General features: G+C 38.3%; 6 protein-coding genes across 8 annotated transcripts; 4 read left to right on the top strand and 2 right to left on the bottom strand.

Annotated features, from left to right (window-relative positions):
* The first annotated feature begins 101 nt into the window (after positions 1-101).
* On the top strand, positions 102-1,253 carry LOC108040353 (rRNA-processing protein UTP23 homolog). Its single transcript, XM_017117809.2, has 3 exons — positions 102-288; positions 344-544; positions 800-1,253. The coding sequence occupies exons 1-3, from the start codon at positions 169-171 to the stop codon at positions 1,211-1,213; spliced, it is 735 nt and encodes a 244-aa protein (XP_016973298.1). The 5' UTR covers positions 102-168; the 3' UTR covers positions 1,214-1,253.
* Positions 1,254-1,560: 307 nt separating this feature from the next.
* On the bottom strand, positions 1,561-2,791 carry LOC108040354 (dehydrogenase/reductase SDR family member 7). The gene has a single exon (XM_017117810.2). It carries the CDS (start codon positions 2,677-2,679, stop codon positions 1,714-1,716), a length of 966 nt encoding a protein of 321 aa, XP_016973299.1. The 5' UTR covers positions 2,680-2,791; the 3' UTR covers positions 1,561-1,713.
* Positions 2,792-3,038: 247 nt separating this feature from the next.
* On the bottom strand, positions 3,039-4,184 carry LOC108040351 (exosome complex component RRP40). Its single transcript, XM_044459725.1, has one exon. It carries the CDS (start codon positions 4,079-4,081, stop codon positions 3,383-3,385), a length of 699 nt encoding a protein of 232 aa, XP_044315660.1. The 5' UTR covers positions 4,082-4,184; the 3' UTR covers positions 3,039-3,382.
* Positions 4,185-5,544: 1,360 nt separating this feature from the next.
* Positions 5,545-8,661, top strand: LOC108040352 (enolase). The gene is made up of 2 exons (XM_017117806.2): positions 5,545-5,677; positions 7,080-8,661. The coding sequence occupies exon 2, from the start codon at positions 7,093-7,095 to the stop codon at positions 8,392-8,394; it is 1,302 nt and encodes a 433-aa protein (XP_016973295.1). The 5' UTR covers positions 5,545-5,677; positions 7,080-7,092; the 3' UTR covers positions 8,395-8,661.
* Positions 8,662-9,773: 1,112 nt separating this feature from the next.
* LOC108043070 (mitochondrial carrier protein Rim2) lies at positions 9,774-22,639 on the top strand. 3 transcript variants are annotated; one of them, XM_044459907.1, is made up of 7 exons: positions 9,774-10,322; positions 17,808-18,033; positions 18,234-18,304; positions 18,365-18,496; positions 18,803-19,076; positions 19,146-19,363; positions 21,575-22,639. In XM_044459907.1, exons 1-7 carry the CDS (start codon positions 10,276-10,278, stop codon positions 21,699-21,701), a joined length of 1,095 nt encoding a protein of 364 aa, XP_044315842.1. In that variant the 5' UTR covers positions 9,774-10,275; the 3' UTR covers positions 21,702-22,639. The 3 variants fall into 3 exon arrangements, with proteins under 3 accessions (XP_044315842.1, XP_044315843.1, XP_016977102.1); XM_044459908.1 differs by having other exon boundaries at positions 17,808-18,012; XM_017121613.2 differs by lacking the exon at positions 9,774-10,322 and having other exon boundaries at positions 17,813-17,968.
* Positions 22,640-24,369: 1,730 nt separating this feature from the next.
* Positions 24,370-26,084, top strand: LOC108047770. The gene is made up of 4 exons (XM_044460083.1): positions 24,370-24,686; positions 24,992-25,291; positions 25,541-25,789; positions 25,886-26,084. The coding sequence occupies exons 1-4, from the start codon at positions 24,482-24,484 to the stop codon at positions 25,915-25,917; spliced, it is 786 nt and encodes a 261-aa protein (XP_044316018.1). The 5' UTR covers positions 24,370-24,481; the 3' UTR covers positions 25,918-26,084.
* The last annotated feature ends 656 nt before the right edge of the window (positions 26,085-26,740 follow it).

Genomic DNA, 26,740 nt, shown 5'->3' on the forward strand with positions numbered 1-26,740 from the left:
AAATGTTAAATAATTTGAATTAAAATAAAAGCACGCTGTTATCTTAAGAGTGCTGTTAGACGCTGTAGAGATGTTAACTCAAAACAGCTGAGTTTTGGCGCTATGCAGCACTGCCTTATGCACGCTGATTTTGTTTTCATTCAGAAATAGTAAATATCCCAAATAATTATGAAAATATCTCGATTTAAGAAGTCCCACAAAACGTTGGTGTTTTTTGCCTCCAATTTCGACTACCGGGAACCCTACCAGGTGCTTATTGATGCCACTTTTTGCCAGGCCGCTCTACAGGTGGGTTTTGCCATAACCAAAGTAGTACAATTTCAAAGAATTGTTTAATTTTTAGCAAAAAATTGGCATAGATGAGCAGATAAGGAAGTACTTTCAGTGTGGAGTTAAGCTACTGACTACCCAGTGTGTTATCCTGGAGGCGGAATCCTTGGGAGGTCCGCTGACCGGAGCCACATCCATTGTCAAGCGATTCCATGTCCACAAATGCGGACACGAGGGAAAACCAGTGGCTGCTGCAGAATGCATTAAAACAATGGTAAAAATGGAATTATCATTATCCTTAAAATAACTACAGTCTTAATTCAGTCTAAGACCATTTGTCTTTCCATTTTGCAAAGAGGATCTAAAATGAAACTATCAAATAATGTTCAAATGTAACTCAATTCAGTCAGAAAATATGGTGCTTATACGGGCACTCATGAGTATATAGAAAATACTATTTCAGATCATTCTTAAGGAGTTAAAATTAATGTAAAACTAGTTCTCAAAAGTTCTCAACTTCCCCTTTCAGACTAGAGACAATCGCTATATAGTGGCCTCGCAGGATCGTCTGCTGCAGGAGAGTCTTCGCAAGATTCCCGGACGTTGTCTACTATATCTGCACAAAGCCACGCCCGTTTTAGAAGCCCCCTCTAAAGCCTCCAAAAAGTGGGTGCAACGCCGCGCCAAGAACTTAATGCTGGGCAAACAGGCCGAGAAAATCGACTACATGAAGGAGAAACAGGGACTAAAGCCAGCCGAAACTGCTCCAAATCCCAAGAAACACAAAGGACCCAAAAACCCCAATCCGTTGTCGTGCAAAAAGAGCAAAAAGGAGAAGGTCAAACAGCCACTCAAGGGAGTGGAGCAGAACACAATAACCAAGGCGAAACGGAAAAGGGTAAAGTTACCCGCTCATGTAAAGGCAGCGTTAGCAAAAGATTAGATTTAATTTCGTAGATAAATATAAGACAAAGAAAAGTAAATTGCATTCTGGTTAAATATCAAACAAATGTAGATGGGGAAGAGGATGTTTAACCAATTCTAATAACGATAAATTCCAGGTTAATAATAGCTTGACAATGACTTCAGATATATTGACATTTAAATAGTTTAGAAAACTAGATTAAACTAAATTAAATCGTTTGTTTAATCCCCAATAGCTCAGCTTATTCTCTCAAAAACAGCTTGTCAAAATTAATATTCAGATATTTACGACAATTTTCAATCGCATCAAGAAAACTTTTTAGCGACCACTGTGCCTGCCCAGATTATTGCAATTCAAACACACACTCAGCTTTATCTTGAGTACATATTTCTACACTCAGATTTATCTTGTGTAAATGTTTATAAACTTGATATAGTTAAGCATTGTGTTGTATAAAAGTTGTCTGAGAACCGATGGGAGGAAGAGGAGGCAGGGGTTGAGGCGTCTTACGATAGATCTCACAGCTTGCCCTCGCGAATCTTGTTGAGCGTCTTCTCGGTCATGAACTGAGCCAGGATCTTGGTCAACGTGGGATTCCTGGCGCAGTAGGCCAACACGTTGACTGGAAACAGACCACACCAGGTGAGATCCATCTTATTGGCCAAGGCCACGGCGAAGAGATCGCCACATCTCTGGGCAGTCATGCGTTTTTGATTGGCCGTACTCAGGCCCACTTTTCCGCCCTGCGATCCTGTAAAGGCCTCCTGCAGGAAGTCGGTGGCGATGGGTCCCGGGGCAAAGATTGATATGTCCAGCTTTCGCATCTCCACTTTCAGGGAAAGCAAGTAGGCATTCAAGGCGTGCTTGGCGGCACAATAGGTGGCTGAGAATGGAACCGGACTGAAGCCGGCTATACTGGACGTGGCCGCAATGTGACCTCTTCCACCGTTCTGTTCCACGAAATAGCGAACCACCAGTCGGCTGAGATGGACGACGGAGAAGACATCCAGTTCGAACAGTTCCCGATCCACCTTGATCTCTATTTCCGTCCAACTGGCTCGCTGCGATCTGCCTGCGTTGTTGACCAGGATATCGAGTCGGTGAAAGTGATTAAGCACCGTGTTTAAGTGTACTTTATGCTCATCTACATCAAGCATATCCATCGGGATGACCAGAACATCCTTGGTGGCCAGGAGTCCCCTGGCCGCAGCTAGACATTCCTCTTTGACCTGCTCCAATTGCTCCGCCCTGCGGGCACTTAGCACCAGTTTCACTCCATGTTTGGCCAAGCTGTTTGCCAGGGCCCGGCCAATGCCACTCGAGGCACCTGTTATCCAAACCACCTGTCCGCGCATCGACGACAAAGAGACTCCGAAGCGGGATTTGTACCACAGGGCCACATTGCAGTCGAGCAGGATCCAGAGGAGCACGTAGCCCACGTAGTACAGCACCAGCAAGAGCAGCAGAAACTCCAGGAAGGTCATCTCGAGTGATTTGGGTGGCGCTGGTGGGTCGAAGAAACCTTTGTCCTCTGCCGCAACGGAAGACACTGAAAGCTGGTTTTCGTGTTGGCCTATCAGAAAAATCACTGCAAAGTGGGTCCGATCGATCAGCTGTTGGTGGGCATCGGAGATGGCGCTGTGACTGTGGACGAGGTTATTATCACCTACTTGGGAGCTTAAAATCCCAATAATATCACTACTCTACTTCTTGAATTATAATGTATTCCACTGCTTTAAATCTGCAATTAAGTTATGATTGAAATGATAGATTATTGTAATCTGTTGTTGTCTTGAACAGTTTCAGTTTCATCTACAAAAAAAATTATATTTTAAAATATTTTTACTAATATTTTTTTTTAATTTCCTTATTGTGCTTACAACAAGTTTTAGTTAATTTTTTCTTTCACATTTTTAACGTTTTCTAGTTATAGTATCCTGAGTTTAGGCATAATATAAGGGGCAACACATCCTCAAATAGTAATAGGTATCACATAGAATATGTATTTCCGATTCCACAATGACTAAAAGCTCTTTTATCAGCTCATCTCTGATAGTTTCCTTTACGTAAACGAAATAAGTCTACCAACACTCCACCTTTGCGCCAACAGTCGCATGAAAACTAAACTGAAACATTTTAGCTTTACGTTTCTTTTAATATAAAATGTAAGTAAACTAAGAACTAATCCTAAGCCTGCAGGAAGTCGCCCAGGTTGTCGCAGATCTTGTCGATTTCCGCATAGCCCGACTGCTCCAGAGCCACAATGGCATTGGCCAGGGCGATGGTTTCTCTCAGGGAATGGGCCTTCAGCCAGATTCTTCCGTTGACTCCCACGGCGATCTCGTAGGGCAATTCCCGGGTCAGAGCGGCGAGGACGGGGCAGTTTTCCCTAAGGAGCATCCTGCCCAGATTCAGGCTGCACTTAAAAAAGAATCCCTCGGCCAGGACTCCCAGTTTGCCACGTTTGCCCACGGAGTTGACGCACACCAGCTCTGGTTCTATATCAGCACTGGCATTGAGGACCCTTGCGTAGATCAGATCCCCGGGATTCAAGTCCGGTCGATTCTTTTTGGTGGCCGCTTCGAAGGCTAGATAAGAAATGGATGCCGTATCTGCTGCGCCGATGTCAACGCGGTATAAATCACCCGCCTTGGAACGCACTATTCCCAGGACTTGATCTCCACGGGCGGGAATGTATCGCCTCTGATAGTTGTCCACCCAAAAAGTACTAGGTTCCTTGTGGCGCAGAGGTCCCGCCTTGCTGGCCACCACCGTTTCGTCCTGTCGGCGCAGTCCTGGTCCCAAAATCACCCGCTTGCTCTTAGCCAACTCCTCAATGGCCGTAATCCGCTCTCCGGGCATCACTATTGTGCTGGTCGTCGTCATTTCGGGGGCTTCTTTTCCGAAGTTAATGAAACTAAAATCCAAACAAAAATTCCGCGTGTGCTCGTTCAAAACATATGGGAAGTTGGAACGTTAGCCAGCACTGTCGTTTGGTAGCCCTGTTTTTAGCAGCTTGGTCCTAACAGTTTGATTTTATCTATGTTAAACCATCGGTTGGTCTGCTTCTGTTAACTTAACATTTGAATTAGTATAAACTAATTTAACATTTTTTAAGTATATAGCGTTCAATTTCCTGGGTATATGAACTTTAAAATCATTTAAAAAACATTTAACTACTTTTATAAGGAATATTCGGTTAAAAATCAAAATAAAGGGTTCAAAAGAAATTATTTAAAATTATTTAGATTTTGTAAATTTTTCCATTCCTTTTTAAAAAAGGAAAAACTATATTTTTGAATATGAATCTTTAAATATTGATTCTATATTCTACAGCGTTTTTTTTTTTTTGAATCTTAAAAGTTTTATTAGTGAGTGGGAGGCAATGCTAACTAACATATGTACAATTATAGCCCCATCAGCTGTTCTGCTATAAACACAATCGTTCGTTTTATTAAAACCATGCCATTAATGTTCTCTAATTTATGGCATCTAAAAAAGCTTAAATCTCAAAAAGTATGTGACTTTGAATGACCTGAGCGTCCAGAAACCGCTGGAAGATGTTTTTACATGGATTTCAGTATTCCTCTTTTCCTGTCACTTTATTGTTTACGCTTTAATTAATGTTTAACTTTGACATTATTTCTGGCTCTCTTTTAGATAGTCATGCGATCCACGGCTGCGTGTGGAAGCCAATGTCTCTAACCTTGTGCGAAGGTCAATTTTTCCCCAAAAAATAGGAATTATTCCAATAAGAACAACAACAACTAAGGGAAAACGCACCCCCACAATCACAATCAAAGCCGGCGAGCACCTGGAAACGCATACATATAATAGAGAGTAAAAGTAAGTGGCTCTCTTTCCCTCTCTCCCTAGAGGTGGGTTTTTTTAGACAAACATCGATGAAATTTAATTTTTTGAATTTACATTTTTAATATATTACAAGTACTTTAGCCAACAAACATCAGCAATCTTTATATCTTATAAAAGATGTAAAAGAAAATAAAATAAATCGACTTATAAACGTACTTGAATTTAAACCTTTTAAATCTAGTGCTAAGATCTAACCTGTTTCCTTGTCTATATAGTTAGCTAAAACATTTTAAAAGATACAATTTAATACGTTTGAACAAATATCTCGTTCAGTCGAATTATTGAAAGTCAATGTTTATATTTAACAATTTTCAAATTCTTCTTTTATATATTTTTATACAATTTCTTTTTGATAATTTAAAAAATGAAAAATATATTTTTTATTTAAAAAAAAGAATTAATCGATATTATTTGCAGCTCTAAGCCATCCCAGCCGCTCCTCAAGTTCCACACAATGGCGCAAATTCTGACGCTCCGGGCTCTCCCCAAAATTCTGTCGTCGCGAACGGCAAGCGATTTCTCAGCGATTTCAGTCGCCCTCAGAAGCAAATCAGCAGCCAGCCAGCTCTCATCTGGATTTAAATTTGTGCAGTTCAGTAAAAGTACTTGGTATGTATAAGTGTGCATTGAGTGTGTGCGAGGGTCCAGCTTAAAAAAATTTTATTAATTTTAATCTGAGAATTATATTATAGTATGCCCCATTGAAAGCCTTAAAAATCAAACAATTAAATACGTCCACTTTCTTTGCGATTATCTAACAAATTGTGTGTGCAAATTTTCAAGTGGGGCCATTTTGTTTTCGTACATTTCCAATCGAATTAATTGCACAAATCAAATAATGCCAATTGACAGGTAATTGTCATATCGCAATAAACAAAATACTTTCGTTTTTTTGCAACATTTCCACGTATTCCGGCTTTGCTATTTGCCTCACTTTGGGTTTGACCTTTAAAAGCAGCTTAGAGGTCATTCGGTTGTTCGCCGAGAGAAAACTGAAAAACTCTCCCACAGAGACGACGGAAAAGCGGTTTTATTTTCGTTTGCGGAAAATGCCGCGCGTGTCAGTGACTTTAAATAATTTTAGAAATATTTAATTGAAATCTGAAGACAAATTAAATATAGAAAAGAGAGGTGGGACTTTGCGAGAAAATTCCATGGAGAAAGTCACACAAAAGTCGGGAATACATTTTGTTACACCACTTGGCGTACATATTGCTGCTATCTTAATCTAATTTATTAACAATACTTTGTGGAAAAATAAACAATTTATGGCTTATTTTCCGTAGGCATTTCATTATTTTTTAAAATTTGTGCACAATTTACCTGTACTAATATCCAACTATTGGATATTGTTTAGCGGATATCTAAAAAAAAGTATCTTGTGTGTAAAGTAATTGATTGTTTATTAATCGACTTTCTTACCGAATAATTATTGAATAGTTTATTAACAATAAAAAATGTCATACTTTTTATTAAACAGTTATTCAAAGTCATTTTTTCCCACCATTTGAAAACAATGCAATTTTTAATATTTTTAAACATTTTCAGATTGAAATCTAAATTTTTGATTATACAGTTTATCGCAGTTCTTCTACTTCTTAAGTATGAAACTAATACAAATTTAACTAAAACCAAACAATTTATACCATTAAATATATGAATATAGTTTTAGGTTCAAATAAATATATTTTATTTACATTTTTAATTCAAACCAATATTTCAAAATTTGTTGGATTATTTCATGATTATTTTAACAAAGTTTACCGAAGTTCCCTTCTTAAATTTCTTAACAAAGTAGTCTTAATACAATAAATAAAGAAAAACTTAATACACTATTAAGTAGTCATTAAATAAAAAAATGGCAGGGATCTCGGGAATATTCTGGAGTTCATCCAGTGCCAATTTTGAATGCCCTTATCTGCGGTTAGCTTGTTTTTTAAATCCATGCCTAGATTAAAATAATAAATAATCGACACTAATTCGCTTTCCTTGTGGACTTTGGTTTTTGCAGTGCCAGCAACGAAATGACCATCAAAGCGATCAAGGCCCGTCAGATCTACGACTCCCGTGGCAACCCCACCGTGGAGGTCGACCTGACCACCGACCTGGGACTTTTCCGTGCCGCCGTGCCCTCGGGTGCCTCCACCGGAGTCCACGAGGCTCTGGAGCTGCGCGACAACGACAAGGCCAACTACCATGGCAAGTCGGTGCTGAAGGCTGTGGGCCATGTCAACGACACCCTGGGACCCGAGCTGATCAAGGCCAATCTGGATGTGGTCGATCAGGCCGCCATTGACAACTTCATGCTCAAGCTGGACGGCACCGAGAACAAGAGCAAGTTCGGAGCCAACGCCATCCTGGGTGTTTCCCTGGCCGTCGCCAAGGCCGGAGCTGCCAAGAAGAGCGTTCCCCTGTACAAACACATTGCCGATCTGGCTGGCAACAAGGAGATCATCCTGCCCGTGCCCGCCTTCAATGTGATCAACGGAGGCAGCCATGCCGGCAACAAGCTGGCCATGCAGGAGTTCATGATCCTGCCCACCGGCGCCACCACCTTCACCGAGGCCATGAAGATGGGCTCCGAGGTGTACCACCATCTGAAGAACGTCATCAAGGCCAAGTTCGGTCTGGATGCCACCGCCGTGGGCGATGAGGGTGGCTTTGCCCCCAACATCCAGTCCAACAAGGAGGCCCTCTGCCTGATCACCGATGCCATCGCCAAGGCCGGATACACCGGCAAGATCGAGATCGGCATGGATGTGGCTGCTTCCGAGTTCTACAAGGATGGCCAGTACGATCTGGACTTCAAGAACGAGAAGAGCGACAAGGCGCAGTGGCTGCCGGCCGATAAGTTGGCCAACCTGTACCAGGAGTTCATCAAGGACTTCCCCATTGTCTCGATTGAGGATCCCTTCGACCAGGATCACTGGGAGGCGTGGACCAACCTGACCGGCTCCACCACCATCCAGATCGTGGGTGACGATCTGACCGTGACCAACCCCAAGCGCATTGCCACCGCTGTGGAGAAGAAGGCCTGCAACTGCCTGCTGCTGAAGGTGAACCAGATCGGCACCGTCACCGAGTCCATTGCCGCCCATCTGCTGGCCAAGAAGAACGGCTGGGGCACCATGGTTTCCCACCGTTCCGGCGAGACCGAGGACTCGTTCATCGGCGATCTGGTCGTCGGTCTGTCCACCGGCCAGATCAAGACCGGAGCTCCCTGCCGCTCGGAGCGTCTGGCCAAGTACAACCAGATCCTGCGCATTGAGGAGGAGATCGGCGCTGGCGTCAAGTTCGCCGGCAAGTCCTTCAGGAAGCCGCAGTAAGCGTAGGCCACTTCAAAATTCCAACCACACCAGCCCCATCGCACGAGATCTGGATCTTGGAGACGGTAGCTGGACGAGGAAGATCCAAAAAGGAGGAGGCGGTGCACGTGTTCGTCAACCCTTTACTTTCGGAATTTGTGTCTGGCGCACAAATGAATCAGAATTAACTTACCAAAACCGTTTGCTGTCTCTATGCTTCGTAATTAGACATTATTATTAATGTTAAACCATGATCTAATCATTATTTATAAAACAAAAAAACTTCAACAGCTTGGAATATCTTTAATGTAGTCGCTGTAATTGTTTTGAAATTATATATTGATCTACACACAACCAAAAAAGACAGTTACACACAATTATTCACTGGTTACTAAATTATTGTTGAGACATAGAACTTAAGCAGAAAACCCAAACCGTTGAAATCATTCACATCGGGCAAACGGTGTTCAATAATCGAGATCCCACGGGAAGATCAACACACATAAAATTATACACATGGAGAGTGCGTACAAATATTCAATTTGTTAGTTGATGTGAAATAAAAATAATTAAAAACCACTTTAAATTGTTTTTTAAATCGTATGGCAGAATATGGCGTTGCCAGATGGATCGATCGAGCTATGTAAAAAATTTGGAAAAATTAAGTGTAGAATTCATCTGGGATCCACTGATTTGTACAAAATATAACTTTTAATATATATAAATATTTACAGGCTGTACTTAAGATACAGATAGGGAAAGCAGACATAGCTACTTTGTCTTTCGGCCGAAGAATATTTTTTTATGTTATTGTATTTGGACTAGCTTTATACTTTGTTTTGCCTAATACATTTACTTTACAGATTCCTCAAATCCGAAAGTATAATTTCTTAGCTTAAAATTCGTAGTCCCTATTTATTTCATCTATAAAAAAAGCTTACTAGAACTAGCAACATGCTTAATACCTGTTTTATCATTTTAAGATTTTAGATACAAGTTAAACATTACCTTGGAAATGTTCAATAAATGATAGGGTACTTTTAGTAGTTATAAATTTATATAAAAACTGTTCGTGTAATTATTAATATTTAAATATATTACAAAAAAATTAAGTAAATTGTATTGCTCTGGAATATATAAAAAAAACCCAATTTGAAATTGAAATGTTCTGTCCGCGCGTTAGTGCTACCGGATATGTTTATTTTTAAATGCCATAAATTTGTTAAGCATATGCTCCGAAAGTTTATTGTTATAAAAGAAAATAAAAAGAATAACAAATGTTTGAGTTAATAACCTCTGCTAGCGTCATACTTTTACACGTTTGAATTTAGCGGAAAACGACTTTTATGATTTTTTAGGGAATTGACGGTTGGTCAAAAGTCTGTGGGGTAAAAGCCGTTTCGCCAACTGGTAACACTGTTCAGCGGAGGAAAAAACGAAATCGGACCCGGATTACTGCATTATTCAACAAACGTTAAAGATCGCCAATTGACTATATCCAACCAGTGCTCGATGAACTTGGCGCCGTGCGCATAACGACCATTGTTTAAGATAACGCTTATCAGTGAATTCGACTGCAGTTGCATAACTTATTGCCAAAAAAAGTAGGGAAAAAATCACAACACCAAAGCAAAAGTTCTCTTCGGAAACGCAAAAAAGTTCAAAAAGGACAAAAGAAAGTGGGAAGGATAAGGGAGAAGGAGAGTGTCGTTCGTGAGCCCCTCCTCCTGGGGCCGCCATCCCCCCTCCCCTGCCCACAACGTGCCTTAAAAAAATACATAATTCATGATTGCTTTTCAACTACAAAAAAAAACCAAATCAAGTGCGCGTTAATTACTCCCAAGTTATTTGATTAAGCCCATAAAAATACAATACGAGTGTGGGATTACGAAAAGAGATAAAATGGCCCAAAACACAGCAGATACTTTCATCCATTTAATTGCCGGCGGGTAAGTAAAGCCCATTAATTCTTGACTTTTTTCCCTATTGCGTCTTATCGCAGGTCATGCCATTAAGGCAAAACCAGTTTGGCTGGGATTTAGTAGTGAATTCGAGGCGAAAACGTCGCAATTGCGATTAGATTTAGTTCACCAAATGTGAATTGAACATTTTTGGCGCCATTGCCAAAAAAAAGAAAGGCCGAAAAGAGCAGTAAAAAAATAACAACCTGATTGTTCAGGAAACACGCTCTGTTCACGTGTTCTTTTATATTTTATTATACGGGAACGACAGCTGGCGAAATCACAACGGAGATAAACGAAAAAAAGAGAAACATAAATTATACTCCTTGCAACAAACAAACACAAATAAACAAAGCGAATCGGTGGCTCTGTCCCTTTCTTTATTTCTCATTCCATTTTCTCGGTTCATTTCCCAGGCAATGTCCAATTGGATTTTTCAACACGCTTGACAAGCTTCAATTATTTTGTTGTTGTTTCTTTTATTACTTTTATTGTTGCTTTTATTGGGGCTATTTTTAGACGCGTCGCATCTGAATTTATTTTTGTTTTTACCTGCACCCTACACACACACTTGCCGGCATTTTAGTTCCTCTGAAGAACCTGTTTTCGTTAGAGAGGGGGGGAAGTGAGATAAAGAATCGGAAAGTCGAGCCCCTGGTCTTTCGGGAAATGTAAATTTAAATGGGGCTTAAATCAAAGTGGGGGCCTGTTGTTGGGCGTTCTTAAAAGCTGTTTATTTTTGTTTATTTTACATAAGCTGTGTTAAAATAAGGATCTTAAATTAATTAGAAAGTGTTAGCTTACTATCTGAATTTTAAAACCCTACCCAAATCTTACAAATCTATCCAATCTAAGCCAATTTTTTTGTGTATTTAACAACCAGACCTCTTGTGAAATTTTTGTGAGGCTTTGTAGAAACAACTTACACATATAAATTAAATTTAAACTAAAACTTATACGTACTTCAAGTTTGGGATGGCTTCGCTTGACTGTATCTTAAGAAGTTTACAAAATTTATTTTATTACAATTTATTAATCCATTCAAATACTTTTTGAGGTTTAATACTCGGAACTCTGATTAAAATTACCTTGACAGTGGCCTTCTTTGTACTTATATAACCTCTGAAAGCAGGTGGCCCCAATATTTCCTCAGAGTGTCAATTCTAATCCCCTCAAAACTTTCTGCAATCAAGTCACTGGGCAATTTGCCGGCCGGCAGCGTAAGCCCACTTATCAACAGCAAAAAATAGTAACGACAACAATGCAGTCTCAATGTGCACAAATTGTCGTAAGACTTCTTCCACCCAAGTACACTCACTCGCATATCTCTGCGTACACCCCAAAAAAATTTCAAAATCTAACTTTGAACATTAACTGTTCGGCCATTTATGCATGTATTTTATTCATTCTTTTTTTAAACAAAACTATGGTTTATTGTCTTCATTGACGTAGAAATATTAGAAATATTCAACAGGGGGTTATATTTTATTTTTAATTTTAAACCTAACACTACGAAAAAGTGTACGCGCAAAAGTCTGCGTACAGCAGTTTTCAACTTTGAGGAATGCAGGATTGTGCGATTTCCGTTAATTTTGTTGTCGCCGATCTACTTTAGAATGTCTAAAAATAGACATTACGCAGTTAAAATGAAACTCTTTCATTATAATAACGAGCATATTGCAACATGGAACAAAAAGGCAAGGAAATTTCTGTTGAGGAGTGGAAAATTATATTAAAAGGTTTTTTGGATGGAAAATCTTATAGAGAAATTGGTGCTTTAGTTGCTAGAACCCACTCATCCATCCAAAGAGTGATAAATAACTACAACTCGGCTGGAAGTATCTTGCCAAAGGCTCGTTCTGGCCGTCCGCCTTTGCTTATAAACCGCGAGCAGAGGAATATTATCAAATCTATTCAGCTCAACCCAAGGACGACAGCTCACCAGGCAAAGCTGAAGGTCGAGGATAGATTTTCCAAAAGAGTTTCCGAAGATACTGTACGCCGGACCATAAAAAAGGCTGACTACCATAGCAGAGTCGCCCGCAAAAAACCTCTCATATCGGAAGTCAATAGACAAAAGCGCCTAACCTTTACTAATGAGTATATTTCCAAACACCAAGACTTCTGGAATAAGATTATATTTCCCGACGAAACTAAATTCTGCATATTTGGAATCAAGGGAAAGGTTTTGGTATGGAGGAAAAGCGGAGAAGCCTCAAATTAAGAAAATTTGGTTGGCACAGTAAAGCAAGGAGGAAGCGGAATAATGGTGTGGGGGTGTATGGCAGCAAGTGGCGTTGGAAAATTGGCATTTATCGAGTTAATAATGGATCAGAAAATCTATATTGACATATTAAACAACAATTTAGAAGAAAGTGCTGAAAAATTAGGGCTCGAAAGTGAATGTTGGTTCCAACAAGACAACGACCCGAAGCATACGGCGCAGAATACCAAGCTTTGGCTGCTGTATAACGTCATAAATCCCAAATGAGCATTTTTGGGATCTTCTTGAGAGGAAAATCCGAAGACACACGATAACATCTAAAAAATGCTCAAGAATGTGATTCTCGAGGAGTAGGGGAAAATAACTGCAAATGAGACAAAAAAAAAGTGGATTCCATCCCGAGACGCCTTACGGAAGATTTGCAGAGAAAAGGATACCCTACCAGTTACTAAAAATAATATTATTTGTGTTTTAAACAGGTGTACGCAGACTTTTGCGGGTACATTTTTGGTAGTGTTAAGTTTAAAATTAAAAATAAAATATAAAACACTGTTGAATAATTTAAAAAAAAATACGTCAATGAAGACAATAAATTATAATTATGTTTAAAAAAAAGAATGGGTTGAATATATGCATAAATGGCCGAACAGCTAGGGTTTAAAGTTAGATTTTGAAATTTTTTTGGGGTGTACGCAGAGATATGCGAGTGAGTGTATATCCGTATCTATATATGCATGTGAGCTGTTTACATATGTGCGTAATATGTACCTTAACTGGGGGAAAAGTGGAGGAATGAAATGCACGTTGCAACTTGAGCTGTCTTAATACCCCAGTTTGTCGCAGACGCCTTCTAGTTGTCGTTAGTTCTGGGGTATCTCGTGTTGGTACACGTTGAAAATGAAAAAAAAAATAGAAACAACCTTGCCTGCCGCACATTGTTATCGCTATAAATAAGTCGCAAAGCAAACAATTAAGCGACATCCATCTAATCAAGCATCAGAAGCCTCCAAAGAGGGGTCTTACATAACCAGAAAATATCAGGATTATAGATAGAACAGGGTACAAATAAATTTAGTTTGGAAATGTATTGTGCAAAAAATATAATAAAGTAAGTGTTTAAGAACCCCTTAAGAAAATGTATATCTTTTTCATACTTTTAGAAAAAAAATGTATGAAATATTTATGATATAATACGAAATATACTTCATATTAGTTGAGCATTTCTAAATATGGGTCTACTTTTCTGACATTTAAAAATTATAATATATGTATTTTAGTTATCCCTGACAATCGGCAATTAGTACCAATTGCGAAACTGGTTCAGACAGCTGAGATCTATTCCCTATAAGTTTTCGATTTGGCACAATATGGTGTGCACATTTCCCTAACCTCCTATACTGTATTGCATTGTGTTTTGCCCACATATTTTGCTGTTATTTGTCTAGAAACAAATCTAAATTGAGCTTGGCAAGCGATTTCGAATTTGTTTTGGTTTTTCAACTAGACGACAGACCGGGCAAATAAACTTTTTCTGGCACACTGACTCAGTTGAAGGCGAATAGATTGCAACAAACGACAGCGACCAAGGTGTTTTCAGGGGGATATTACAGGGGGCTAATGGCTAAACAAACAATGTCACTCAAGCTGCAACTTGGAAATAATCCCCTTGCCTTTCCTTGTCTGCCAGTTATTTATAGCACAGTATTGAGTTTTCTCTTTAATTTTTGAAGGCAAAACTTTTCCATCAGCTGCGATTTGTTTACATTTTTGATGGCTGTTTCTTGCTTGACCAGGCTAAAATATCGAAAATGTTTTCTCCGCTTTTGACTTTTTGTTCCGTTCGTGTTTCCCCGCACGTACGCATATTTTTAGATTTGTATATGCATTCATGAATCTTATTTGAAACTCGAAAATGGCCACTAAAAAGTCTTTTCAAAACGGAAGGTGTTTTCCGGTATGAAAGGAAATAATTTAATGGGCCAGCAAATTAGTGAAAAATAATCTTTTCTTACCACTTGTATTTATAATCATAAATATATATATTTTCATTTGTGAATCACTTGCCAAAGCTAAAATTGTGTCAAGGGCGCCTGTTTTATTATGCTCTTGATCTAGACACAAATTCTAAATGGATATAAATACCAAGCTGTGAGAACTGCGAAAAATCAGGGAAAACGTAGAAGGTCGCGTGCCAAGTTTTATTCGAAAATAATACGATTTTCAAAACACTTAATTCATATCCTAGGAATGCTCAATGATTGTGGTATCTTTAATGTTTAAACTCCATGCAAGCCAAACTAAATTTAGTCCTCCTTTTAACCTTCGATTGCTTTGACCCATAAACAATAACATTGAAAACTTTCCATAGATTTCGTAATCTAAAAAAGAAGCTAAAAGAAGCAGGAGCCAAAAAAACGTGAAAATAAAAACGCCATTGATAAGATGGGAACTTAAGTCTGCGAAACGCAAAAGCCATTGAAATATGCGTACTATACTCTTGGTGTTTGATAAGCAAAGTCTCCCCCCAGGACGTCCTTATCAGCCATATAAATTGAGGTGTGTGGGGGGAGTTTCTTCGAGCAGCCGGACAAAAGTCACCCCAGCAGAGGCTGACGCATTGCCAATGGAAATTATCACACCAAATGCATGTGTTCCATATCTGTATGCCCCATAGACGGTGTCTGCAGAGTCCAAAATTTCCGCTCTTATCTGTGAAACGCGTGTGTTCTTTCGGGGAACAAACGTACCCGCCCGAACAATGTCAAAGAACAGATAAATCGCACATTAACCGGTTGCAAATCGCACGAATTTCGCACAAGCGTCGTTAAAGGCCATCGATCGGGAATAGCTATCTATATAGATGTGAACCTGTGCGGATCGGTCTGAATGTACTTGGCTCCACATGCAAACGCTAATTGAGAACTTCACATGTTTCACACATGAGCAGCAGAATTTATTTTGATCGCTCGAACAATATTTACACAGAATTTAATAAAATGTATATTGCGATCTAGTTTGCATTGGATTTAATCTTAACTCAGGAGAATGACTTGCTTTTTGACTTTTAATTTATTGCTGGGAAAAATGTATTGCAATGTAGTTTGCTCTAAATGATTGGCTTATCAAGTCTAAGCCCTGTAGAAAACTTTAATCTGTATTAATTATATAGTATTTTTAAAGTTCTGGGGGTCTTTTATAAATAATTGTGAAATTAATATGATATCGTTAAATAAACTATACAAAACTTAGTGAAAACAATCTTAAGTTGAGAATACCAAGCACTATAAGCCAGGTTAATATTTCAGCAATAATAAATGTATTCATTATTATTTTCGTTTTTGTATTGCAACATTTAAGCTTTCAATTAATTTGTAGCTCCCATTGTAAACCTCAATATATCACCTCATTCCCAAGTCCGTCAAGTATTCCACTGAAGTCCGACTTATCCTTTCATTGTTTGTCCAATTGTTTGTCTGAATTACTTTCTGTTCGTCTGGCGCACAATTTGCTTTATTTTCGCGTGATGTGCCGTGCGGATGCTAATTGAAATTCAATAGTCGAGCTTCCCGTTAATGCATTGATTAAATGTGATTTAGTTTTATTGACCTGTGAGGGGGGTAAAAGCCAGAAAAAGTATCCAGATTATATTACCAAAAGGCAGCATATGGTGGTGTGTTCTCTTTTCGGGACAATTAACCAAATGTTCCAGGGCAATTATGTCACAGTCGCATACCAGACTCGAAGCGGATCGAGCAACCATACAAGTACTATATGTTCTAATGGACGTAGCCCACTGATAGGCAGTCCTAATGTGGCTGATAAGCGAGGCTGTTTTGTCCGGTCATTGCAATTCATCCGCTGGCAGGCATCAAAGGTTATCGGGAATGAAGCCGGGTCAATCGCCAACCAGTTTGCACCAGTAATCCAATGCCTGGCCGCACAGCAATCGTCGCCAGATTTGCGAAATTAAACGAGGGAAAAGCATTCCCCATTCGCCTACCAATCAGTTGATTAAATTTTTTTTTTTTGTCTAGGATTAAGGGAGACATTCGTGTCTGTCTCTAGAGAATTTCAATCGATCAAACTTTGCAAAGCTTTGTCCGCTTCTTGGTTGCATAACCTTTTCTAGCTTTTCGTAAGTTTATTGCCATCGATTATAATAATTTGGTTTCACGGTTCCCGGTTGCCAACTGCCAATTTACAAGTTTGCGATCACGAGTTATGCTTCTGCAAATATATTCCTAGATAACGCAGTTCGCAGGTGCTGTTTATATTGATAGAGGTAATCAGTGTTGGCATTTGGGAAAGGTCGTGTATAATTAATTTTTGGGGCACTCTTTGGCGTAGGTGTAAACACATTTTTAATCTGCAATTAACTTAAAGTCAAGGTTAGGTATATTTTGTTTACGATACTCTATAAATGATTTATTTCTAGCCACTAAAATCATTCACCCATCATAAATTTAACAAAAATGTTCTCTAAATTTCCTGATGACTGACGCTTGCAAATTTTCTTATTCACACATATATGCCTTTTGCATCTGCTTAATAAATTTTACAATTCAGTAAACAATCATCTGACCTTGCCTTACATGCACTTGGAATTTGAAATGAATTGAAATATAAAATTTTCTATAATTTGCTTTGACCACTTGATGAACAACGCCTCATTCCTCGTGCTCCATGATTTTCCAATCCACAACCCTTTCATTTTGTAGTATGAGAAAAGCTATTCATTTCCGATGCAGCCAATCAAATATGCCCACCACTTAAAATCAAAATGGAAATGGAATGGGACATGCCATTCAAGTAGTTGGCTATACTAGATGCACAGAATGGAAACACATTTTTAGCCAAGGAATTGCGCAAATCGAAGAAATGCAAGTTCTGCTTGCTCGGTTGCCAAATGAGATTTATTTTTGTGTTGCTCACAAGTTGAATATTTGCCATTAAAGAAGGGAAAAAATGAGGAGGCGTAGATCATTTTAAAGAAACAAATGTATTTAAATTAAAGATTCCTGCAATCACTGGATAAGTTGACATATTTGGCAACTCTTTTAAATCTTTTTTGTAAATTAATAAAATATATTTATGTAAGCTCTTAAGCCAATTGGAAAATGAGTTTTTCTACCTGTGCGACATATTTCACATATTCTCCCGCTGTTAACTAATAGCTGCTACTATTTTTAGATGCCCCTTTAAAATAGATTGCTCATATTTAAATTTTCCCTTTATTTTCCTCCATCCAGATCCGCTGGCACAGTGGGCGCCGTGGTCACATGTCCGCTGGAGGTGGTGAAGACGCGTCTGCAGAGCTCAACGGCCTTCATGACGCCGTCGCGTCTCGTCGAGAATGCCGGAGGACCGGCGAACGGTGGCCAATCGGAGCTTTTGCGGCCGGAACAACGACGTAAGCTAAGCACAACGATATTACGTAACAGATCACAGCCACAGGTGATTGGGGGTGTGCGTAGGGTAGTACCAAATTCTTTTTACCTATTCTCTCATACCCATTTACCCATTGCCATTGCCATTGCCATTGCATCCTAACAAGCTTGAGCTCAAGCCCTAAGCCCCAATCAAAAGAGCAGCCTTTAACATCTTCGATACCTTCATCTCCATTGCCACGACTTTAGTTTACATGGTTTAATAATCTATGTCTTTTGCCCTTGCAGATCATGGCCATTTCACATTGCGGCATCTCATCCACAACCCCCAAATCCATGAGCATTATGCAGTGCCTACGGTAAGTAGTGGTTGTGAATTATACAGAGCACAATTGCTGATGGAGCTCTTATATTTCTAGGCATATTGTTCAGAACGAGGGACCCCGCGCTCTGTTCAAAGGTTTGGGCCCGAATCTCGTGGGCGTGGCCCCTTCCCGTGCCATATACTTCTGCACCTACTCACAAACCAAGAACACGCTCAACAGTTTGGGGTAAGTTTATTATAAACGAAGGTGCGGAAAATTGTTCAAAAGTTAATTAATTCCGTTGGTTTAAAAGTTTAAAACATTAAAGGCTTAATGATCCACCTTATTATACTAAAGAACCTATGATAAATATATTGAAGATAGAGTTGATTTACTAAAAAAAACCGACTTGTAATACAAATTAATAATATAATAAGAATAATATAATCAGTTAGAACGATTTAGGCATCCCAAAAGAAGACCGAAATTTTTGGTATTCCCCTACAAAACCATTTTTGAAGTGCCCTAATAAAAATTTAATTTAATCCTCAGATTTGTTGAACGTGACTCGCCATTGGTGCACATAATGAGTGCCGCAAGTGCTGGCTTCGTCTCCTCCACGGCCACGAATCCCATTTGGTTTGTGAAGACGCGGATGCAGCTGGACTACAACTCCAAGGTGCAAATGACCGTGAGGCAGTGCATCGAGAGGGTCTATGCCCAGGGTGGCATTGCCGCCTTCTACAAGGGCATCACGGCAAGCTATTTCGGAATCTGCGAGACCATGGTTCACTTTGTCATCTACGAGTTTATCAAGTCTAAATTGGTAAGTGGGGGGTATTTTATGGTGTTTTCATTTGGTTCTCTTCTAAACTCCAATTTATTTTTACCACAGCTGGAGCAACGAAATCAGCGGCACACGGACACAAAGGGCTCTCGAGACTTCCTGGAGTTTATGATGGCTGGGGCTGTTTCCAAAACTATTGCCTCCTGCATCGCCTATCCCCACGAAGTGGCTCGCACTCGTCTGCGGGAGGAGGGCAACAAGTACAACTCTTTCTGGCAGACATTGCACACGGTTTGGAAGGAGGAGGGCAGAGCAGGACTCTATAGGTGCGTTAAATCTATTATTGATGTGGTTTCTTATTTAATCAGTTATCAAAACAATCGATTTAAACTAAGGGACTTCCATTTTGTGAGCTATTAAAAAGAAATTCCAATCACATGAATAGGAATCCCATTTAATGAGCACTTTCTATTAACATTCATCTCATCATAATACTCATCCACATTGACCTTTCAGTTTATGTCTTAATTAAGCTCATATTTGCTAGGGGTTCCCAGTTTTAATTTGGGTTGACACTTGACTGAATATTTACGGTCTGATGGCCCTCAAAAGTATTTCCCCTGCTGATCCGAGAACCCCACATATTGTTTTTATACCCTTGCAGAGGGTATTATAATTTTGGTCAAAAGTGTGCAACGCAGTGAAGGAGACGTCTCCGACCCTATAAAGTATATATATTCTTGATCAGGATCACCTCCTGAGTTGATATAGCCATGTCCGTCTGTCCGTCTGTCCGTCTGTCCGTCTGTCCGTCTGTCCGTCTGTCTGTCCGTCTGTCTGTTTCTACGCAAACTAGTCTCTCAGTTTTAAAGCTATCGAATTGAAACTTTGCACACACCCTTCTTTCCTTTGCACGCAGTATATAAGTCGGAACGGCCGGGATCGGCCGACTATATCCTATAGCTGCCATATAACTGATTGATCGGAAATGCCATAACTTTCGTGTTTGTAAAGTTAGGAAGTTGAGATTTTCTATGGGTTTTATATTTGGCCAATCAATCCGACTCACCAAATTTCATAAGGATCGGCCGACTATATCCTATAGCTGCCATATAACTGATTGATCGGAAATGCCATAACTTTCGTGTTTGTAAAGTTAGGAAGTTGAGATTTTCTATGGGTTTTATATTTGGCCAATCAATCCGACCTACCAAATTTCATAAGGATCGGCCGACTATATCCTATAGCTGCCATATAACTGATTGATCGGAAATGCCATAACTTTCGTGTTTGTAAAGTTAGGAAGTTGGGATTTTCTATGGATTTTATATTTGGCCAATCAGTCCGACCTACCAAATTTCAAAAGGATCGGCCGACTATATCCTATAGCTGCCATATAACTGATTGATCGGAAATGCCATAACTTTCGTGTTTGTAAAGTTAGGAAGTTGGGATTTTTTATGAGTATTAAGAATGCATTATATGAATAATTTTGGAGAATATAATTTACAGAGTATTCTGCAAGGGTATATCAACTTCGGCTCCGCCCGAAGTTAGCTTTCCTTTCTTGTTTTGTATAATTTTCTATAAGCACCTGGGTTTTTATGTTATATTAATCTTTAAGAGTAAGTCCCATTTGATTCAAAGGGGGTTCCACATATTTTCTTTCTCTCTACGTTTTCATAATGTGTATTTTTAAACTTTTAATATTCAACCTTTAAAAAGAAACAAACATTTAACACGGATGCCGAATTTTTTGCTTGTTCATCGCTAATGAATTATAATGCGCCACCCACGAATTCGTGGCCGTCTCCCCATCGTGAAGTCTATTTAAATTCTTTTGCGTCGCATATTTATACCCGTTACTCGTAGAGTAAAAGGGTATATTGTATTCGTGCAAAAGTATGTAACAGCTAGAAGGAAGCGTTTCCGACCCTATAAAGTATATATATTCTTGATCAGGGTCACTAGCCGAGTCGATATAGCCATGTCCGTCTGTCCGTCTGTCCGTCTGTCCGTCTGTCTGTCCGTCTGTCTGTCTGTCCGTATGAACGCTGAGATCTCGGAAACTATAAAAGCTAGAAGATTGGCATTTTGCATGTAGATTTGAGCAGTTCCTACGCAGCGCAAGTTTGTTTCAAAATGGTGCCACGCCCCCTCTGACGCCCACAATCGCTTATATTTTAAAAATTTAAATATTTCGGAAAAGTAAAAATGCAGTTTTATTGTGTTTATCAATACCTATCGAAATGTAGAAGAAATTTTTCAAATCGGACCATTCGTTAAAAAGTTATGCGTGATCAAAGTTTCTATCTCCATCTCCCTCGCACTCCCTTTACCTGAGTAACGGGTATCTGATGGTCGGGGCACCCGACTATAGCGTTCTCTCTTGTTTTTATTTGTTTACCTTAATTTGATTATCACTAGCCAGCGTGCTCTCACTCGGGGTGTTTTATATTACTATTATGGCTAAGTGTCGACTAATACCTCCACTGCCAACCATACTCAACCATCTGTTTTTATTGTCCAACCCACAGAGGCTTGGCCACGCAGCTGGTGCGACAGATTCCCAACACGGCGATCATGATGGCCACCTACGAGGCGGTCGTGTACGTGCTCACCCGGCGGTTCAACAACAAATCGAACGAGTTCTACGACTTTTAGGGAGTCAGATAGTCCAGTCAGAGAATCCCCATTAAGGACTAGTTAACATACGAGGAGGAGAACCCAATCTGTGCATATGTAGACGCGACTGCTGCAACTTAATTGTAATTGTACCCCTTTTTAGACGATCCAAACCAACGAGCGCAAATTCTTTAGTTAACTAGCTTCTAAGTCACACCAAAACAGAAAATGGAAACGAACTCGATAGACTTAAGACGTTAGACGTTGAACGTTGGCCAATAATGCAAACACGCACCAAGGATCTAAATGCACCATCCAAAACCGAAAAACCCACTTCGCTATTTGCTTTAGAAGGATTTAGCTGTGCAAAGGCCAAACAACGACTTAGGTTCGATGGATTCGCAAAAAAAGAAAACGTTATCAAAATTTGAAAAGGCTGCTATTTAGTTAAAAATACAATATATATTGAATGTATAAATGTGGTTGATATTTTGATATAGTGTGTAAATAGGTTCGATTCGCTCAGAGTGTATTGTAAATAGATGAACTGAGTCGACTGGCGTTGCAATATGGCTCCCCTAGTTTTGTTAGTTTTAAGCACAAAAATGTTGAATCGGCTCGCAGTTGCCAGTAGATGCCGCTATATATAGATATATATATATATATATAGAAACGGATCCGATACGTAACTGTAACCGTAATTTGTAATCGTTTCCGTTAAGTTTCCTCAAATGCGATATACATTTTAGTTACCATTACTCTACCATTATAACTATGAATATTATTATTATTATTATTGCTGTTTATTTAGTCCATTAGCTAGCTAGTTAGTGAGCTCCGCTTAGAGCCGTAGTGCCCCCTCCAAAAAACGTATTTCTTGATAACGAGCAAAGAACGAAGAAAACTACTGTGAATAATTGATTGCAATCTGATTTAATGGAGAAATCAATAAATACAACACTTTTGTTTAAAAATAATTCAGTCGTTTATTGTTCAATGTGCCGGTCGTCGGCTCTGCCGATCGAATGGTTCCTTTATGTCCACCACAATCTTATCATCGACGCAGTCTGCAGACCCTCGAACATAGTTCAACTTTAAGTAGCAGCAGACTGCCGCCAATAAAAACTGTGATGCGATAAGCCGATTCAGCAAAGATAATACTTTTCTGCATAGCTGAAAAGTGATTTATGGGCTTAAAGTCGGTTATTTTTTATTAATCATTCGATTTAAGACCTTAATCTGTACTTACATAGATGGATAAAGATTATGGGATACATTTTAAAGAATTTAAAGAAAAATTGGCTTGTATTAAATCTTAATAAAACTAAAAATCATTCAAATATTTTAGGTATTAGGATGATTATATTTATTTTATACGCAATTACAAATTTACCCAATTGAATTAATAGACAAATTTGTACTTAAAAGACTAACATAGTTTTCAAGCTATTTTACTTTACAAGTAAAAATATAATACATTTTTTTTACACTTAACACTTTTTTTGGTTTAAGTCCAGGCTAAGCTAACAGAGTTTTCTTTACTTCTCAACAATCAGAACTGTACCCATCTCAGGCAACGTTAGCATCCCTTATCTCTTTCAACGTAACTAATAAAAAGTAATATATATTATTTTATGTACTAACAAGATATTTTGAATTATTTAAAAAATTGTAATATTAAAAAAAAAAATGAGGGGATAAAAAAGTTTGAAGAAGCAAACATTACGCATACGGCTCTCAAAATATTCGAAGCATTAATTAAGCTGTGTAATGTTTAGAATCACAGAAAACTTGTAATTTCTTTTTATTCAATGGGCTGCAAACAGAAAAAACAAAAACTTCTTTTATTAAAAAAAATTACTTTACAATTACTTAATTAAAAATTTAACTTTATTCACAAGCTTTATACATTTATTACAAAAAATAAAATCTTTTGAATTGCGATTGTTGTAAATAGTTGGTATAGTCCTAAGGCACAGCCTTATTTTGTTAAATAAATTGTTCTTAAAGAATGCTGCCTTGGAATTTTTAAATTTGACTGGGTAGTGTACTTCAAAAATTAATCTTTGTTTTGATTTAACCATACACTCCATACATACATTAAAATTAAAGATAAATATAATCAAAACCATGTTTTTGTTTGGTCGGAGTAAGCGACCAAAAAAATGTAGATAAAATCATTAGTCGAGAATAACTTACTGTAACCGGACGTTTCTCACTACAAAAAAAAAGAAATAAAAAAGCAAGGTCATGAATAAATTATGATTAGTTATTATCGACGTTTATTTTTTACTAGCTTAGTGCTGATTCAGAAAATAACAATTGAAAGGGTCAATAACGTCTGATTCTAATCTGTAAACTACTTTACAATATGCCCTTTAACTCTTATATTAAAGTTTATAATACAAAATCCTTGTGGTTGTAATCGTTCCTTGAACTTTTATGGTGTCTCCCAAGGATTCTCAATTTTTTGGACTTTAGGTTCTCCAACTAAACTACTTAGTTTCACCACTAATATTGTCATCCCCAAATATTATGCCATTTTATACAGCAGCTTTCTGGTTTTTGGGGGACTTTAAGCACTCGCAAGCCTAGATTACGAAAAAAAACTGCGAGCAATGGCAACAATAATACATTAAAGATTAGAGAGCAACATTTTTTTACGACAAGGGGAACACCAAACCCATTCGGATTTGCGGATTTAACTTTACTTCAGTCTTCATTGAGGCGTTCGCCTTAACAAACTAGTTTTTCTGCCTTAAATTGAAAATAAATTTAAAATTCGGGATAAGAAACCATTAATAACAAATTAAGCGAGAATGTTCTTTAAAAAGTTTGTGGCCTGTGCACTGATCTGCGGCTTTGTGACTGGTGTCCTGGCCAACAGGATAACCCTTGAAAATGATTCTGATTTTGGTGCGGAAGGATCGGGGCACGGGGAATCGCCCTCAACGGAGACATCAAAAAGCCCGTCCACAACGAGCTCTACCGACCTCGTAGAACTATTTTCCTCTCAACAAAATAGTAAAATAAAATCAATCCCATTTTTAAGACAGTTATTTGGTTATAAATATTATTCTATAAATACGTTGTAGTGATTCTGGCAGTAAATGCATACAAAACTGCAATTTATAAGTCAATTTGTAGTCCTATTTACAACCAACTTAAACTAAATTAGAGTGGCACAAATTAGGATAGTCCGATCACTTTGTAAAAACTATAATTTGTTACTTGGTAAACTTTATTAAACCTTATTTTTTACATATGATTAATCTCACAGACCTCTGTTTTCTAATAAAATACTTTCGTTTTGTTTGAATTTCTGGCAGAGAAACACCCCATCATCCGCTTGATTTCGATGCCAAATAACGTAAACCGCTTTAGGGAGGGAACTGAGTTCAAAGCCCAATGCCTCCTCCGTAGTAACCTGCCAAAGTGGATATTCAGCAAACCGCAGGATCAAATCAAGGATCTCCATATTCACATAGATAGTATCTATAAAGATAAAAAGTTCTATTTCATGAGGGAAATTCAGTTTCAAATAACGCGCGAGCACGATAAACTGGAACTAATGTGCTCAGGAATGGAATTTCTTAACTTGGTGGCCAAATTTGTTATCCATGTGGATTGTAAGTGCTCCAAGATGATTCATTTTAGTTTTTAATTTTCTTAACGTTTAATTGTGGAATAAACTCACAACCCTAGTTATTTAAATGTCTGAACGGCTAGCAATCCAACTTTGAAGTATATTTAAATCACCTTAAATCATGGATATGCAGCCCAGCTCACGATAATTTTCAATAGTTCATTTGGAAGGTGACACAATTCAAAGCCTATTAATATTTTCCTTTGATATACATTTATACTCCATTTGTAAGTTTTCGGTTGGGAAGACAGTGGCAACCAGAAAGAGATTGTCATTGATGACGTACCGGATGACGTGAAGGATCCTGGTTTGCAAGCCAATTCCTCGAGCAAAGCACCGAGCTGCGATTCGGATGGCGATTCGGAAGCGGGATCAATTCTCGGCATGCAGGTGGCCATTGGCGTTTTGGTCCTGACTGTTTTGGTCCTGGTGGTCCTGCTGTTTGTGGTTTCTCGAGCTACCGGACGATTGTCTATTGGCGGTGAGTCTCATTATTTTTACTCTGCGCTCATCAACTGCTTAAGTACTCGGTCTCAAATCTCTCACATTTCCTTTTTTTATTTTGTAATGTTTACAGGCTCAAAACCATCCGAAACCAATGACAACTAGCAGAATTCAAGCGCTAAATGCTTACGGATAAGTTCCAGTTAAATGTGCCTCGTTTGCTGATAGCGAAAGAAAAAATTGAGACATGTAATGGCCAATCTTCAAGGCCTTGAATTATATACTATGAATTTATATAAAATAATAATAATACATTAAAAATGTCAATTTTATTATTTACATTTTGTCTAGCCATTTTTATTTTCATTCTCATTTTGCATTTTCTTATTCCTAGTTTTATAAATTCAATCGTAGCAAGCATAATTTCCTATGCTTGCTTAGTTTGACTCCATTCATTGCCAATATTTTGCCTTTGACAATTAATTTTTAGTAATTTTAAGTAAATATATATAGTTGGAAATGAGTTGTTAAAACGATGAAGCTTTTATTTAGAGTGATATCCATCTAATCATGTGGGAATTGCAATTGTATGATTCATAACTTTGGATTATAGTAATTTAATCTAATTTGAAGTTATAGATTATCTATGTTGGTTTTGTATCGACCTTGTTAAACAATAATTGTAGTGTTATTGAATTACTCAAGGTCATACGTTGGTTATATTTTAATTTGCGTTGCGTTGCACACTTTTGACCAAAATTATAATACCCTCTGCAAGGGTATAAAAACATTTTTAGGTAAAGTTATAACTTAGAGATTCATTTGACGTGAAAAGTAAGTCTTAAATTTACGGCAATTTATTTATCTAATTCATGATAATTATACACTGTAAAGACAATAAAGTAAAGTTTTCAATGAAATATTAGTTAGATATCATTATTTATAATAGCTATAATATTAAAAGAGGAAAATTCGAACTATATATGTA

This window comes from Drosophila rhopaloa, unplaced genomic scaffold (genome assembly GCF_018152115.1).
Source record: "Drosophila rhopaloa isolate 14029-0021.01 unplaced genomic scaffold, ASM1815211v1 contig_2, whole genome shotgun sequence".
NCBI lineage: Eukaryota > Metazoa > Arthropoda > Insecta > Diptera > Drosophilidae > Drosophila > Drosophila rhopaloa.

What these genes read in the sequence shown, in the direction of transcription:
- LOC108040353 (XM_017117809.2), top strand. Translation starts at nt 169, where the DNA reads ATGAAAATATCTCGATTTAAGAAGTCCCACAAAACGTTGGTGTTTTTT. An exon ending in TTTGCCAGGCCGCTCTACAG is followed by an intron (nt 289 to 343) that starts GTGGGTTTTGCC and finishes TTTAATTTTTAG; the next exon opens with CAAAAAATTGGCATAGATGA. An exon ending in CAGAATGCATTAAAACAATG is followed by an intron (nt 545 to 799) that starts GTAAAAATGGAA and finishes TTCCCCTTTCAG; the next exon opens with ACTAGAGACAATCGCTATAT.
- LOC108040354 (XM_017117810.2), bottom strand. Translation starts at nt 2,679, where the DNA reads ATGACCTTCCTGGAGTTTCTGCTGCTCTTGCTGGTGCTGTACTACGTG.
- LOC108040351 (XM_044459725.1), bottom strand. Translation starts at nt 4,081, where the DNA reads ATGACGACGACCAGCACAATAGTGATGCCCGGAGAGCGGATTACGGCC.
- LOC108040352 (XM_017117806.2), top strand. Translation starts at nt 7,093, where the DNA reads ATGACCATCAAAGCGATCAAGGCCCGTCAGATCTACGACTCCCGTGGC.
- LOC108043070 (XM_044459907.1), top strand. Translation starts at nt 10,276, where the DNA reads ATGGCCCAAAACACAGCAGATACTTTCATCCATTTAATTGCCGGCGG. An exon ending in TGATTGGGGGTGTGCGTAGG is followed by an intron (nt 18,034 to 18,233) that starts GTAGTACCAAAT and finishes TTGCCCTTGCAG; the next exon opens with ATCATGGCCATTTCACATTG. An exon ending in AGTTTATCAAGTCTAAATTG is followed by an intron (nt 19,077 to 19,145) that starts GTAAGTGGGGGG and finishes TTTTTACCACAG; the next exon opens with CTGGAGCAACGAAATCAGCG.
- LOC108047770 (XM_044460083.1), top strand. Translation starts at nt 24,482, where the DNA reads ATGTTCTTTAAAAAGTTTGTGGCCTGTGCACTGATCTGCGGCTTTGTG. An exon ending in ATTTTCCTCTCAACAAAATA is followed by an intron (nt 24,687 to 24,991) that starts GTAAAATAAAAT and finishes AATTTCTGGCAG; the next exon opens with AGAAACACCCCATCATCCGC. An exon ending in ATTTGTTATCCATGTGGATT is followed by an intron (nt 25,292 to 25,540) that starts GTAAGTGCTCCA and finishes TCCATTTGTAAG; the next exon opens with TTTTCGGTTGGGAAGACAGT.